Below are 13372 nucleotides of genomic sequence, written 5' to 3' on the forward strand. Positions count from 1 at the left end.
CTGTGCATCCCATTAGAGCATGCACACATACACACGCACACACTCCTGGATAAACTTAGAGGCTTCGAAGCTTATTCCAAAAACAGCCGTTTGAGAGAGCGTGTGTGTTTGTGCGTGTTATGTAAGAGAAGATGTGTAGACGCTCTGCTCCTCCCAGCCCACCATCCATCTACTCAGCGCTGTCTTCGTGACCTCAGATCCTTAACTGTCACAGGACCAAACAGGTGCCACCGCTCTTACTCAATAGGCTTGTTGTGGCACGCCGACACCCTCAGCCACTTCCAGGCGTGAATAACCCCCCCCCCCCCCCCCCCCACCCCTACCTCTGCACGGTTCATGTTCACTTTCCAGCTACCTCTTGGAAAGCTTTAAAAAGCCTCTGCAGAATGAGTTTCCAGGCAGCAGTGTCATCAACATACCAGCTCTCTTCTAACTACAGAGTGAGCAGGGGATTCTCCTTATAAAATGTGGTTTATAGAAGTTTAATTACTTCAATCCTGCCCGCTGCAGCTTTTCAGTCAGATCAGTGCATTTACATTGTTGTTGTTTAAGTCACTGGGTACATTTTACACTTTGCTTGGCTTATTGCCTGCACAGAATCTTGACAACACACTCCTGCATTTCACTTTCATTTCAACCTCCTGTCTAGCGGTGTTGTCGTAGCTTCAAAGAGCAGATCTCCGTGGTTACCAGCTGGGCGGTGGCAGAGTACGCCACCCGAGCCTTCCAATAAGCACAGAGATGGCTTTGTCACTCACCAAGGTGTCAGGCTGGAAAGGCGGGAGACGGATAAAAAGGAAGAGTGAGCTGGTGGTGTAAACAGGCCTTACATAACTGGCCCTTGTTGATGCCAGGAGCCGGGGTGGCAGCTGACAGGGAGTGGAGAGAAAAGTAGGAGCGCAGAATAATCAGAAAGGAGGCCCCCGCTGTGCCGCCATGTTGAACGTGTAGAATAGGAGAGTGAATTATGAATCGACCTAAACCTGCTGTGTTGAACATGACTGACAGTGGCAGGATCAGCAGAGCTCCCAGAAGGCTTAGTGGCTCTGTAGTGGGACACGTAGAGGGCTAAGCTGCCTCAGGGGGAAAGGCTGAGGCTGATTGGCTGACTGACTATTTTCTTTAAGAAATGACTCAGCAGTCAGTGGGGAGAAGTGGGGGATAAGTTAAAGTTACACATCGTTCAAAATGGTTATTGAAGTTGTTCTCTGAACCGGCTTTCTTATGTAAGATGTGAGAAAGTCTTTTAATCCTGTTCCATCACATTCAGCACAGATACTAAACCTTTTGTTGGTGCCTTACTTCGAGACATTTAAAACCTGTTTCTCTACTTGTATAAAGCCCTCTTTAAATTAAAGTAGTCAAAGGGTAAAGGTTGCATGTTTTCTAACACAAGCAGCCATACAATAATTCAACATGAAATACAGTCTGTTTGATTGTGATTTAACCTGTGTGAAACTATGCTGCAGACACAGTTTGATTGGTACTTAAAAGTTTGATCCCCAGCCCTAGTTTAACTGACTCTGCAGGCAGAGCACGGGGCAACAGTTGTTGCATTCTGTTCCTTTCGCCCAGAGCATACATGACAGACAAGTCAATATTAAACAAAAGACAAAATTATTCCCTTCACATCAGCGTTGAAATTGAGTTTTTCTGGCCACAGTCATGAGGTCTATTTAATATGGTAATCTTGTAAAGCTGCTATCCTGGAGCTGTTGTTTCTGTCTGCTTGCGTAAGTCTTCTGCTGACTCTTAATCAGATCACTATCAGCGAATGAACCCAACTTGTCAACAACATGATGTTAACAGCTTGAAAAACAAGCAAGGAGACACTGTTGAATAAAAGAGAAAAGGGCAACAAGTTGGATTTGCTTAAATGCATTAAGTGTTGTGCGTCCCTGAGGACTAGAATCAGGTGGTTCTGCAGAGATTGTCACTAAATAGATTTTTATATTTTTAAAGATTCTCTATGCAGGTAAAGTGCAGTGCACTGCTTATCGTTTCACGGTTTGTCTTTCCCCTTTTTCAGAAACCTGTCTGAGTTGAGCTAAACCTGGAAAGAGTCTTACGTAACATGCTTTCAAAACTGCCCCAGAATCTATGTATGTGATAACTCCTGCTTGCATTGACCCCCCACCCCACCCCCACCTCTCCTCCCATTTTCGGACCATCCCTCCTCCCTCACACACCACACACACACACTTCGTGCCGTTCTGGCACTGAAAAGTAGGGCAGGGTTTTCCTCTCTCCCTTCCCCTCTCCCTCACCCCGCTGCTAGCCCTCTGTGGGCTGATGTAACAGTGTTAGAGCTGAGGCGCCGTGTGCCCTCACTGTAACCACTCAGCTGATTACAGGTCTTATGTAAGGAGGGATTGTGGAGAGGAAAATGGGACAGAACATATGAGCCCTTTGCAGGAAAAACAACAGCTCCACGCATGCATGGCTTTCAGACGAGATTGCCCTTTGTGCGGTTCAGCAGAGGCTCACCTTAACTTCACAAACCTCTTACTCATGCTGAATCAAACTTTTTACTGCTGCATAGTTTAAAAGATCATAAAAGCAGAAATTTGTGGTCGCTTTCCAATCACACAAATACTTTTATTGCAATGCAAGTGAGTCACATTCTATGAATGTGTTTTCACAGCTGTGTACCTGTGTGCATTTTGTCGGCATGCCTTTGTCTGTGTGTCCACAGCAGGGTGTGTGTGTGTGTGTGTGTGTGTGTGTGTGTGTGTGTGTGTATTTGTGTGTACTTTTCCTGTTGTGTGTCTGTTTGTAAGTGTTACTGCCTAACATAGTCCTCAGGGTGCCAGAACCGTGTTGTGTTGTGGGGGCAGAGAGCAGATGGTGTGAAATCAGGTGAGCACGGTGAAGCCTTGCAGCGTGTCTTGCACTGTGAGAGGAGGCTTATGTAACTGCTTCAAACAGAACCTCTGGCTGTCAGCATTGCCTAGAAACCACAAGAAAGACAATGACGAGAAGTGGCAGCAAGAAGTTAATAAATAAAAATTGTCCTCCCACCTTCAAGACTTTGAAACCCTGATTCTCCGATCAAGTAGAATTTTGGAAAGAAACATTGCTGATAGAATGTTGGCGTTAAAAATCAACCATGATGAATCAGCATTTTGGTGGAACATGAGGTTTAAAAAAAGAGAGCAGAAAGTGATGTGTAAACTCGTCCATCTGGAGCAGTAAACACACTTTAAAACACAGAGAAGTGTAAGACAGAAAAAGTGGAGTACAAATAACATGCATTGTCCTCTTCTTGCTTATTTTTCTCCAGCGGTCATTCTACCATCGTTTGACAGGGGACAACAAGTCCGAAAAATTCTTCAAGGTGTTTTATGAGCGCATGAAGCTAGCTCAGCAGGAAATCAAAGCCACTGTGACAGTTAATACCAGTGACCTGGGCAGCAAGAAGAAGGATGAGGAGCCACCAGACAAAGACACACCAGCACGCAAGAAAGGTTAGGGGTCAGGTCACAAATTGGAAATGTTAGATCAGATTCTAAAAGGGTAACTTTGGTATTTTCTAAGCTGGACCCTATTTTCACATGTTTTAAGCAACTGCAAAACTGGCTGCAATGTGATCCCTGAAGGCAATTGAGCACCTTAAATTTATGTCACCTGTGCTTGTTTTTGTGTTCTTGACATCATTATGGAAAGGATCCCTACAGACACAGACCTTTTTAATTAACCAGAAGTGACCCAAATGTGCCATCTTGAAACCCACTAGACTCTATTTAAATAAAGAGTGATTTTAACTTTTAAAGAACAAGCATTTTTTTCCCATCTAACTGAGTGAATTAAGGGTTGATTTAACCAAACCAGCATTAGTGATTATTAGAACAGTGGAAATACTAACCAACACAAATTTTGTGAGTTTTGTCTTGTATCTGTTGACTGTATATTTAAATGGAGTACGGTGGGTTGGTGACGGCAATATTGGGGCTGTTTTTCGATAAACAAAAAGGATCTTACTCTTTAACAAAAAGGTCTGTCTCTGTAGGGATCATTTTCATAATGTTGTCAAACACTTCTAATAACAATCTGAGCCTGTCAGTGACAAAAACAAGCACATCCAGTGGACATAAATTGACTGTGCTCAGTTGCCTGGAGGGATTACATTGCAGCCTGTCTCACTCAGTACTGGAACAATTTCAAAAACTTGTTGCTCCCTTTCGTCAAAATGGAGTCCAGGTTGAAAAACAAGAAAGTTAATCTTTAGGGTTGTATGAGATCATAAAACTGTCCAAATAAACATCTGTTGTCTTCTGTGTACATGGCATGTAGTCTGTCTGCATACTCAGTCTCTAAATATGTATTTAAACAGAACCTGCCACATCAATCATTCCATTTATTAGTTTATTTATTCTCATACATTTCTTAGACATTTGATACAATATTGAGTCAGAAAGCCTTTTTTTATTATTTAAGACTTGATAATGAAACATGATAATATTTCCCTACAAAAAGTCTATGCACACAGGTGATCATACAAATCAGTACATGACTTTGTGACCTCTCAAACACAGTGTCATGTCTCCAACGATCTGTGTTTCACTCACTCTCCCATACCTGCGTTTAGTCAAAGATGTGCCCGTAGTGGCAGTGGTGACCGAGGAGGTGAAGGAGCAGCTGGTGGAGGCCTCCGTTGTCACCAAGAAGGCCTTCACGACCTACCGCCGCGAGGCTGAAGCCGAAGAGCACCAAGCGGCCGCCGATGGCACTCCCGTCCCGACTGCTGATAAGGGTCAGGAGGAAGGCGAGATGAGTGTCATCATCACCATCATGAAGCCCATCTTGCGCCTCATGCAGCTGCTCTGTGAGAACCACAACAGAGATCTGCAGGTCAGCCATTACACCAGTTTGTTGTTGCTGTTTGTTTTGCCTAAACCCCTGCCGCCCCCATCCATGACATGTTTCCTGACCTGTGTTCTGAATTTCTATCACCACACTCAGTTATACAGAAACGAAACCATGTAGAAAATAGGCACCATTTGCAGAACTTCCTGATGCAGCTGTTTCCATATCTGGTATGTCTTGGTCTGGTTTCACTATGAGGAGTGTGTTGGTGTTTAGTAATGGCTTGATCCAGCAGCGCAGACACAAGACTTCCTCCTTGCATTGATTCAGTTTGCACCGCAAACCGGGGCAGGCCTTCATTAAATGATAGTTGGCTCTGTGCAGAATCACTCTGTCTCGTCCATCCTGCTGACCCAGCGTGGGTGCAAGATATTGATTTCCTGCTAGCCATGCAGCACAGATGATCAATTCATTGAGATGTTTCTGTTCCTTCCAAAGACATGAAGTAATTGTCTGGCTGCCGTGTAGGCTTACATGCTTAAAACAAAGACAAAAGTAGAATGAGCCTCGTGACTCTTGATGTGATACATTTTTTTCTCACTTCAGAGTAGAATAAGGCATTTGCTCACAGGTTTGGCTTGCTGATTTGTAGCTTAAAGTGAGATTCTGGGCCTCATGCAGCAACATTGTTTATCTCTTAAAGGTTCTCTTAATTTTGCCATCCAAATCTGCTCTTACCCAGGTATCCTGAATAATGAATCTCACCTCATGAGTATCCTATTAGCATAGGTAACACCCCTGTAACACTATATAAGGCAGGTGTTGTGCAAGATGCAAATACCCTGGTATACGCCCAAGAACTGGAGAGATGCCATCAAAAAAGGCTGTAAGACAAAGAACTTCTGCAGCAGTGAAATCAACTTACTGTTAAATAAACTTAAAGTAAACATGATTTTCCAGAAAGTCAGCACTGGTGTTACAGGAAAATCAGAACCCAAAAAATGTCAAAAGTTTTGTGATGCTGTAAATGCTCGGTCAGCATCTGTTACCTAAGTAAAATATTAATACCACACTGTAAAAATACTGTAACTTGTAAAAGTCCTGCATCAAAAAATGTTAAGTAAAAATGTGTAAGTACAATCAGAAAAATGTATTTGAGTATTAAAAGTAAAAGTACACAATGCCAACCAAATTAAATTAATTTAGTAAATCAAAGCAATTAAAAGAATTTAAAGAGAATTTAATTTGTAAAATAACTTGTAAATACACAATTACAGTGGAGTAAAAAGTACAGTATTTCCCTGTGAAGTGAAGTGGAGAAAAAATAGAAAGTGGCATGAGATTAAAATACTAAAAATAAAAATACCAAGTAAATCAAGTAAAGTAAATTTACTTGGTTACATCCCACCACTGGTCAGCAGATTCACACACTGTTAATGAAATTAAAAGACAAGCAGTGCTCTTGGTGATCTGAAACAGGTCAGCAGTAAGTAAGCCATTTAGAAACTAAACATACGCAATACGTACGTACATACATACGTATCATCCCAGGGTTTTTATAGTCTTAATTATGATCAGTGGACCATTAGCGTTTTTTTTTTTGTTTGTTTTTTGTTTTTGTTTTTTTAAATTTTATCATTATAGGTACTCTAAAACATAATGATCTGGACAACAATTTGTGGACTGCAAAAATGAAATGTTTTTCTCTTATCTTGGTTAGACCACTTGTAAAATTTCTCTTACAAAATCCCAGAATTGAATGTGTACTAAGAAAATAAGAACAAATCGTCGATAAAAAAAAAGTTAAGGGGATTTTGTTCATATACTGTTTCCTGCATGGAGCCCACAGATATGCCTAGTTAGTGTAAAGTTTATCTCCATCCATCTCCAGAACTTTCTGCGCAACCAGAACAACAAGAATAACTACAACCTGGTGTGTGAGACCCTTCAGTTCCTGGACTGTATCTGTGGCAGCACCACAGGGGGACTCGGGCTGCTGGGACTCTACATCAATGAGAAGAACGTAGGACTCATCAACCAGACTGTGGAGAGCCTGACTGAGTACTGCCAAGGTCCCTGTCATGAGAACCAGGTGATAAATGTACACTCAGAACATCAGTATACAAGAACACTTTGAAAATGTACTTTCATCAGTATTTTTAGTCTGCAGTTCATCTGTTTTCATCCGTCTTTTTTTCATTTGATGTGGTTTTCTTGTCAGGTACTTGAGCAAATTATCCTCAGCTTGCGTCAGACTGACTTTTTCATTTTAGTCATCATACTCGTGTTATTTTGAGGGGGTAGTACTGTAATTAGTCCGGAGCATTTCTCTTTTCATGCCCAGCACTCAGCTGCCACACTAAAGCTATTCAGTCACTTGTCTTTCTTCAACAGCGTAACAGCAGCCAACTCTGGGCAGCGTGCCTGTGTTTGTTCTTTGGTATGGATTAGCATTGCTTGGTCTTCTCACATGATGGTGGCATCCTCTGTTCAAGCCGCTGTGGGGTCATTTTATGGCAAGTGTGAAACTGGCATGACTAAACAGACAACTGGCTCAATGTAGTCGCTGTTTGAACTGATTTCAGTTCCCTCAAACAGTGCTAGAAGGGGCGACTGCCAGACTAAACAAAGCTCTTTGTTCATTTCTACAGAGAGGAAAAAGACAGAGACAAGTGGTGGAATTATTTTTGTTTGTGTTTTGTTTGTGTGCTATTAGTATATTTGTTAAATGGCATCAGCATACTTTCTCCAAACCATTTGGCTGCAGCAAGCTACTGTTTAGTTTTAGGGTGTGGCATATGGTTGGCAAAACAAACTCTAACTACTGAGTACGAAGCTAGTAGTCATGACACTTGTTCACTAAATATGAAATGTGACCCAGAAAAGAAAAGAGACAAATAGGCCTGCTTGTTAAATATTTAATTGTTTATTAGAATTTAAATCTGGAATCAGGGCTGTACCTGACTCAAAATTTTGCCAGTTGAATCAGTTTTGGCTGTTCAGTAGTATTATCGGATTATTTGTCCGTTTGTTATGCCTCTGTGCTGGCCATAGCAAGCACCAGAGGCATTATGTTTACGGGTTGTCGCCCATGTGTCCGTCTGTCCCATTCTCGTGAATGCGATATCTCAATAATGCCTTGAGGGAATGTCTTCAAATTTGGCACAAATATCCACTTTTACTCAAGGATGAAGTGATACAGATTTAGTGGTCAGAGGTCAAAGCTCAAGCTCACTGTGACCTCATCTGTCATATTCTTGTTAACGCTGTATCTTAAGAACACCTTGTGGGAATTTCTTCAAATTTGGCACAAATTTTTATTTGGACTTAAATAAACTGATTTAGAATTAATGCAATTCGATCTACTTGTACAGTCTGTACTGGATAATTACCGACACCAGGATTCTTATTTGGATAAAGCAAACCAATGAACGAAGGTAGCTCCTAGGGTATGGTTTAAGACCTGCAAAAGATTTTACCTTGAGAAACATGTGAAAATGTTGAAATGGGTATCATTTGATCCAGAGTTTATACCTTCCGGTCTAGACATGTGGATTAGGCAATGGGCATAAAATGGTGTAACAGCTTTCTGCACTATAGCTAATGGTAATGACTTACAGTCTTTTGACCAGATTTCAAATGTTAATAACCGTGGGAAAAAGATTTTTTTCAATATCTCCAGGTCAGAGATTACTTCAATAAAGAAATTAAACAAATAGAGGACAGTAAACCCAATTTGATTTATATATTCACTGATGTATACAAGACAAAAGACAACAGACATCTTATATCACGAATATATAATAGATTACAAAATTCCAAACATTATTCTAGTTTCTAGGTCAAACAGAAATGGGAGAGGGAATCAGGCCTGGAGATATCTGAGGACTTTTGGAATGATATTTGGGAGGGACAAACGAGGACCACCAATTCAAGATCCTGGCAGGAGTTCTGCTGGAAAAACATAATACGATATTTTGTGTCTCTTAAATTGAAATTTCTACAACAGGGGTCCCAGGGGCGGGATGAATGCTGGAGGCCATGTGGTAAATCAGTGGTGGACCATTTTTATATTTTTTGGGGATGCCCACCTATTTATCCATATTGGCAAGAGATTGACAAAGAAATGAGGAACATCTTTGGAGTAGAAATTGACTGTTCTTTTGTCATATTGTACTTGGGCAAAACCCCAGACAATCTCATGATCCAGGACAAATACCTTTACAAAGTACCTTTGGCCGCAAGCAGGAAAGCCATCACACGGAGGTGGCTACAGACAAGCCCCCACCCCTTCAAAGGACGACTTCTTTAAGACCACGATTTGATCAATATATAAAATATTGGAAAAAATGGACCGTATACACGAAGGGATGTAACCTATTGACTGGTTAGTTGAAAATCCCTGTTCTGTACCTTTTTGTGGCTCCTACCAACCTCTTTTCCCCAACCCATGTTTTTTTGTTTTCTTTTTTTCTCCTTTTTTCTCCTTTTCCCTTCAACCTGAAAACACTAATAAAAATAAAGTAAAAAAAAAACAAAAACTCAAGAATTCATATGCTAATTATGACAGTATTTCACACCAATGTCTAATAGGATAAAATGATGAAATGATGACATTTAATATCTAAAAAGGTTAAAGGTCAGCTTCATTATGACGACATAATGTTCTACAAAAATACTTTTCCGGCCATTATTCAGCGTCATATCTCAGGAACAGAAGGGGAAATATTTGGTCAGATATGAATTGATGACTGTAATCTTGGGTGTCCACCTCGAAACTGTGCTGATTGTATAGATCTTCTGTGCTACTGAGTGGCAGATGAGTGTGAAGCATCCATGATTTCACAGACATGAAGGGAAAAGACTGGTGTGCAGAGGTATACAGCCACATGGGGGTGATTCTGGTTTCCATATGAAGTTTGAGAGTTTGAGCAGGGTTCAGTGGGACATTCAGGGTAATGGCGACGTTCACGACATATAGTAAACAAGCCAAGTTAGCTCTCCAAGGCAATACGTGCTAACTACACTAACGACAGATCAGAAATGTGCTACAATTTTGTTTTGCGGAAAACTAGTCACCAAACAAAAGCAAGAGACTGTATCCTATTAAGTTACTGTGAGCTGTAAATTCCCCACCTCCAAGCAGAAGGAAGAAGAAAACATTATCTCGGAGCCTGACTGGGCAAAGACTCTTTGCTTCTGGGCAGCTGCCTCCATCTCACTCAGACTCACCCTGGATCTGCGTCTGCAGCTGCCTGTACCAGAAAGCAGTGTGAAAGTGAGGAGCACTCACTCTGCAGCTGCATCTGAGGACGGAAATGTTACCAGAAGTACACTAATCACTGACTGAAAAAACAAACTGCTCGACTTGAAGAATCTTAGTTAACTGATAACTCTCATCTTCGTCTTTCAGGAAGCAGCCCTATCTGGAATACTGCAATATTGACATCTAATATGACTCTAGAGCAACAGATTGTTTACCTGATCATAACTGAAAATACCAGCCTGCTGTATTACTGTGTCAACCGAGGATGCCAAGAAAACTCCAGATATCATCAAATATTGTATTGACTTGTTGAGTGTTAGCCTGTTTAAAAAAGTCCTGTCAATCACAATTCTGTCTTTACTAATAATGTTTCTACTGCTGAAAAAGAGGAACTTTCCTGTTCCGGTCTGCTCTTTGACCTAAGCTTGTTTCATTTGTTCCTCAGAACTGCATTGCCACTCATGAATGCAATGGTATTGACATCATCATTGCGCTCATCCTCAATGACATCAACCCCCTTGGCAAGAAGAGGATGGATCTGGTGCTAGAGCTCAAAGTGAGTGATCATTGATATGAAGAAGTGGAAAAACACTTCTGGTGTTGCATAACAGGCATGTTAGTCTTTGTTTTAATTCTGTATGGTATGTTTTTCTTATTTCTGTTAAGGATTTTGGATTGCTTAATATTAGTGAGAGTTTCAAAGCATAAGCATTGGATGTGACATTTAAAGGGAGAAAGTAATCATTGAATCGTAGAGTTACTGTACCAGTGACATCACTGACAGCAGCTCTAACAATCAAGTCAAGGTTATCAAGTCATTACATGAAATCACTGACTGAAGAAAGTCTTGAAACAGTGTTGACTCAAATTGCCAAAATGTGTTATTACAACACAACATCATAAAGTACTCCACCACAAATTAAAAAGGACACATGGCAAAGTTAGAATATTTACAGTTTGATTTCCTCTTTAATGGTCCTTGGTTTACTCCCTGTGTACAGTTTGGAATGCTGAACATCACACAGAAAAAAATGAACCTAGGTTAATTGTGTTCTGGGTGTTATTTATACTCTCATCTCGTCATAGAATAATGCCTCCAAGCTTCTTCTCGCAATTATGGAGAGTCGCCATGACAGCGAGAATGCTGAGAGGATACTGTACAACATGAGGCCTAAAGAACTGGTGCGTGTCACATCATGCAAATCCTCTTACAGAGTGAAGTGGATGTTACGTGACAGTCTGTATTCTTGCAGGTGGAAGTGATCAAAAAGGCCTACATGCAGGGTGAGATAGAGGTAGAAGAGCCACCAGAGGGTGAAGATGGAGAGGAGGAGCACTCTGCATCTCCACGCAATGTCGGCCATAATATCTACATCTTGGCACATCAAGTAAGCCGCCAACTGTCCGTAAAATCAGCATGGAGACAGACACACCCGTGAACAAATGCTGTAGCACATGCATTGACACATAATACAGCACATAGCCAATGGATTTTCGAGGCCCTGACTGTTACTGTATGTTTGTTTCATTTCCTGTGGCTACCACAGACATGTGATACCTGCCATTCTACGCTCATCTCTTTTTCAGCCCTCAGGCTCTGCGCCGCTCAATGGCAGAGTGTCTGTTCAAACCACAATTTAGTAACGACTACAATTATAGTTGTGTAACACCCACTGTCAGTCCACACCCTGCAGCCCTGTGGTTGAATGGACGGAACATTGTGCATTCAAAGGAAAAATAAATAGCATGCACTGTACCCAGCTGTGAAGTACCAGCAGTGTTGGCTCAGAAATGAAGCACATGCCAAGATAACACGTGTACACATGCAAGGCAAATCATTTTGAAAACAATAGAAACAGTCTTTGTGATGATTCATTGATCTGTTTATCATTGATTTGATGGTGTTTGTTGCCATTTCAGTTAGCCCGTCACAACAAGGAGCTGCAGGCCATGTTGAAGCCAGGGGGGACATACGGAGAGGGGGACGAGGCCCTGGAGTTTTACGCCAAACACACAGCACAGATTGAGGTCAGTGACTAGGTCAACGTCTGAACCAAACTGTGCCACTTTGGATCTGCTGTTGTCATTTTCATTTGTTGTATTTGATTCAAAAGTTTAACTGAGGAATGTTCCCAAAATGTCACTATTGTCTGTCCATTACGTTGCATGTTTTATAAGTCATTCGTGATAGCTGCAAAAGATTGCCACATGTTTTGGCATCACAGCTGAATCACAGCATGTGATGTTGTTTTTGTTGGCCTGCTTTCAGTCTAATGGCGTTACTTGACAGATTGGCAAGCACCTATGGCATGGTTGCACATTTTCCTAAGAAGAAATGTGGATTGTTGACAGTGTTCTTGTCAGTTCAGTTAGCCACTTTGCAAAGAAAACAACCCGTTGATATGCAAAGTACAGTATGTGACAATAACCAGTTTGAATGAATAACTGATCTATAAACGCTTGGTGCTAATGTAGGGATGCACCGATATATTGATCAAACATCAATATCAGCTGATATTCGCCTGGTTGACTGCTATCAGTTTTTTTGGCAAATAAGAGACAGTCATCAATGGCAGTGGCTGGTGTTTTTTCTGTGTGTCAAATCAGTTTTGCGCAGGATGAAAAGCAGGGCTTGAGACTAATGGGGTTTAGTCATCATGCATACAATATAAAGGTGTTTGGAAAGAATAGAGATCACTTGGTGTTTCCCTGATAATGAAACATTGTGAACAACAAATCCCTGTTGCAGTCAGCAGGAGAGAGCTAATTGATGTTAGCTGTTAGCAGCTGGTGGCCAGGACTAACAGCTCACTGAGGTTGCACTGAGTTACATCATGATGTGTTCATACTCTATCCAGTAAAAATGAGTATTAGGTAAAGGTAAATTTTATCATGAAGTGTAAAAATGTAATATTGTAAAATTTAGTTCTTTTTGCAAGAACGTGAATAAATACCGCTGTTTGAAGAGGAAATTTGTTGATGTTTGCACAGCAACATAAAATAGATATTGATGGTGTTTGATGTCGTGATATGAGAGTAGATATTATCTTAGGTTTTGGATATCGTAATATTGTAAGTGCTGCCTTTCCTGCCTTTAAAGGACGCATTACAGTAGAGTGATGTAATTTTCTGAACTTACGACTGCTCTAGCTGTTTTATTATTTGCTGTAACCCACTGAGCCATTATATCCACATTTTTGATGATTATTTATTTTTTTTAATAGTCAGTCCTGCAATATTGTTGTAATATGGATTTTTAGGGTTTTTTGTTGAAAATATTGAGATATTTGATTTTCTCCA

The 13372-nt window shown here is 41.0% G+C and overlaps 1 protein-coding gene across 6 annotated transcripts in view; it reads left to right on the top strand.

Moving 5' to 3' along the window:
• The window catches only part of itpr1b (inositol 1,4,5-trisphosphate receptor, type 1b), a 130051-nt gene that overhangs the window by 84714 nt on the left and 31965 nt on the right, over positions 1–13372 (top strand). For all 6 annotated transcript variants that reach the window (XM_049581621.1, XM_049581651.1, XM_049581631.1 and 3 more), the window contains 7 exons: positions 3284–3467; positions 4589–4851; positions 6698–6898; positions 10518–10628; positions 11159–11254; positions 11326–11460; positions 11993–12100. In XM_049581621.1, the coding sequence (XP_049437578.1) occupies positions 3284–3467; positions 4589–4851; positions 6698–6898; positions 10518–10628; positions 11159–11254; positions 11326–11460; positions 11993–12100 (1098 nt within the window). The remainder of the gene's footprint in view (positions 1–3283; positions 3468–4588; positions 4852–6697; positions 6899–10517; positions 10629–11158; positions 11255–11325; positions 11461–11992; positions 12101–13372) is intronic.

Source organism: Epinephelus fuscoguttatus, linkage group LG1 (assembly GCF_011397635.1).
Source record: "Epinephelus fuscoguttatus linkage group LG1, E.fuscoguttatus.final_Chr_v1".
Classification (NCBI taxonomy): Eukaryota; Metazoa; Chordata; class Actinopteri; order Perciformes; family Serranidae; genus Epinephelus; species Epinephelus fuscoguttatus.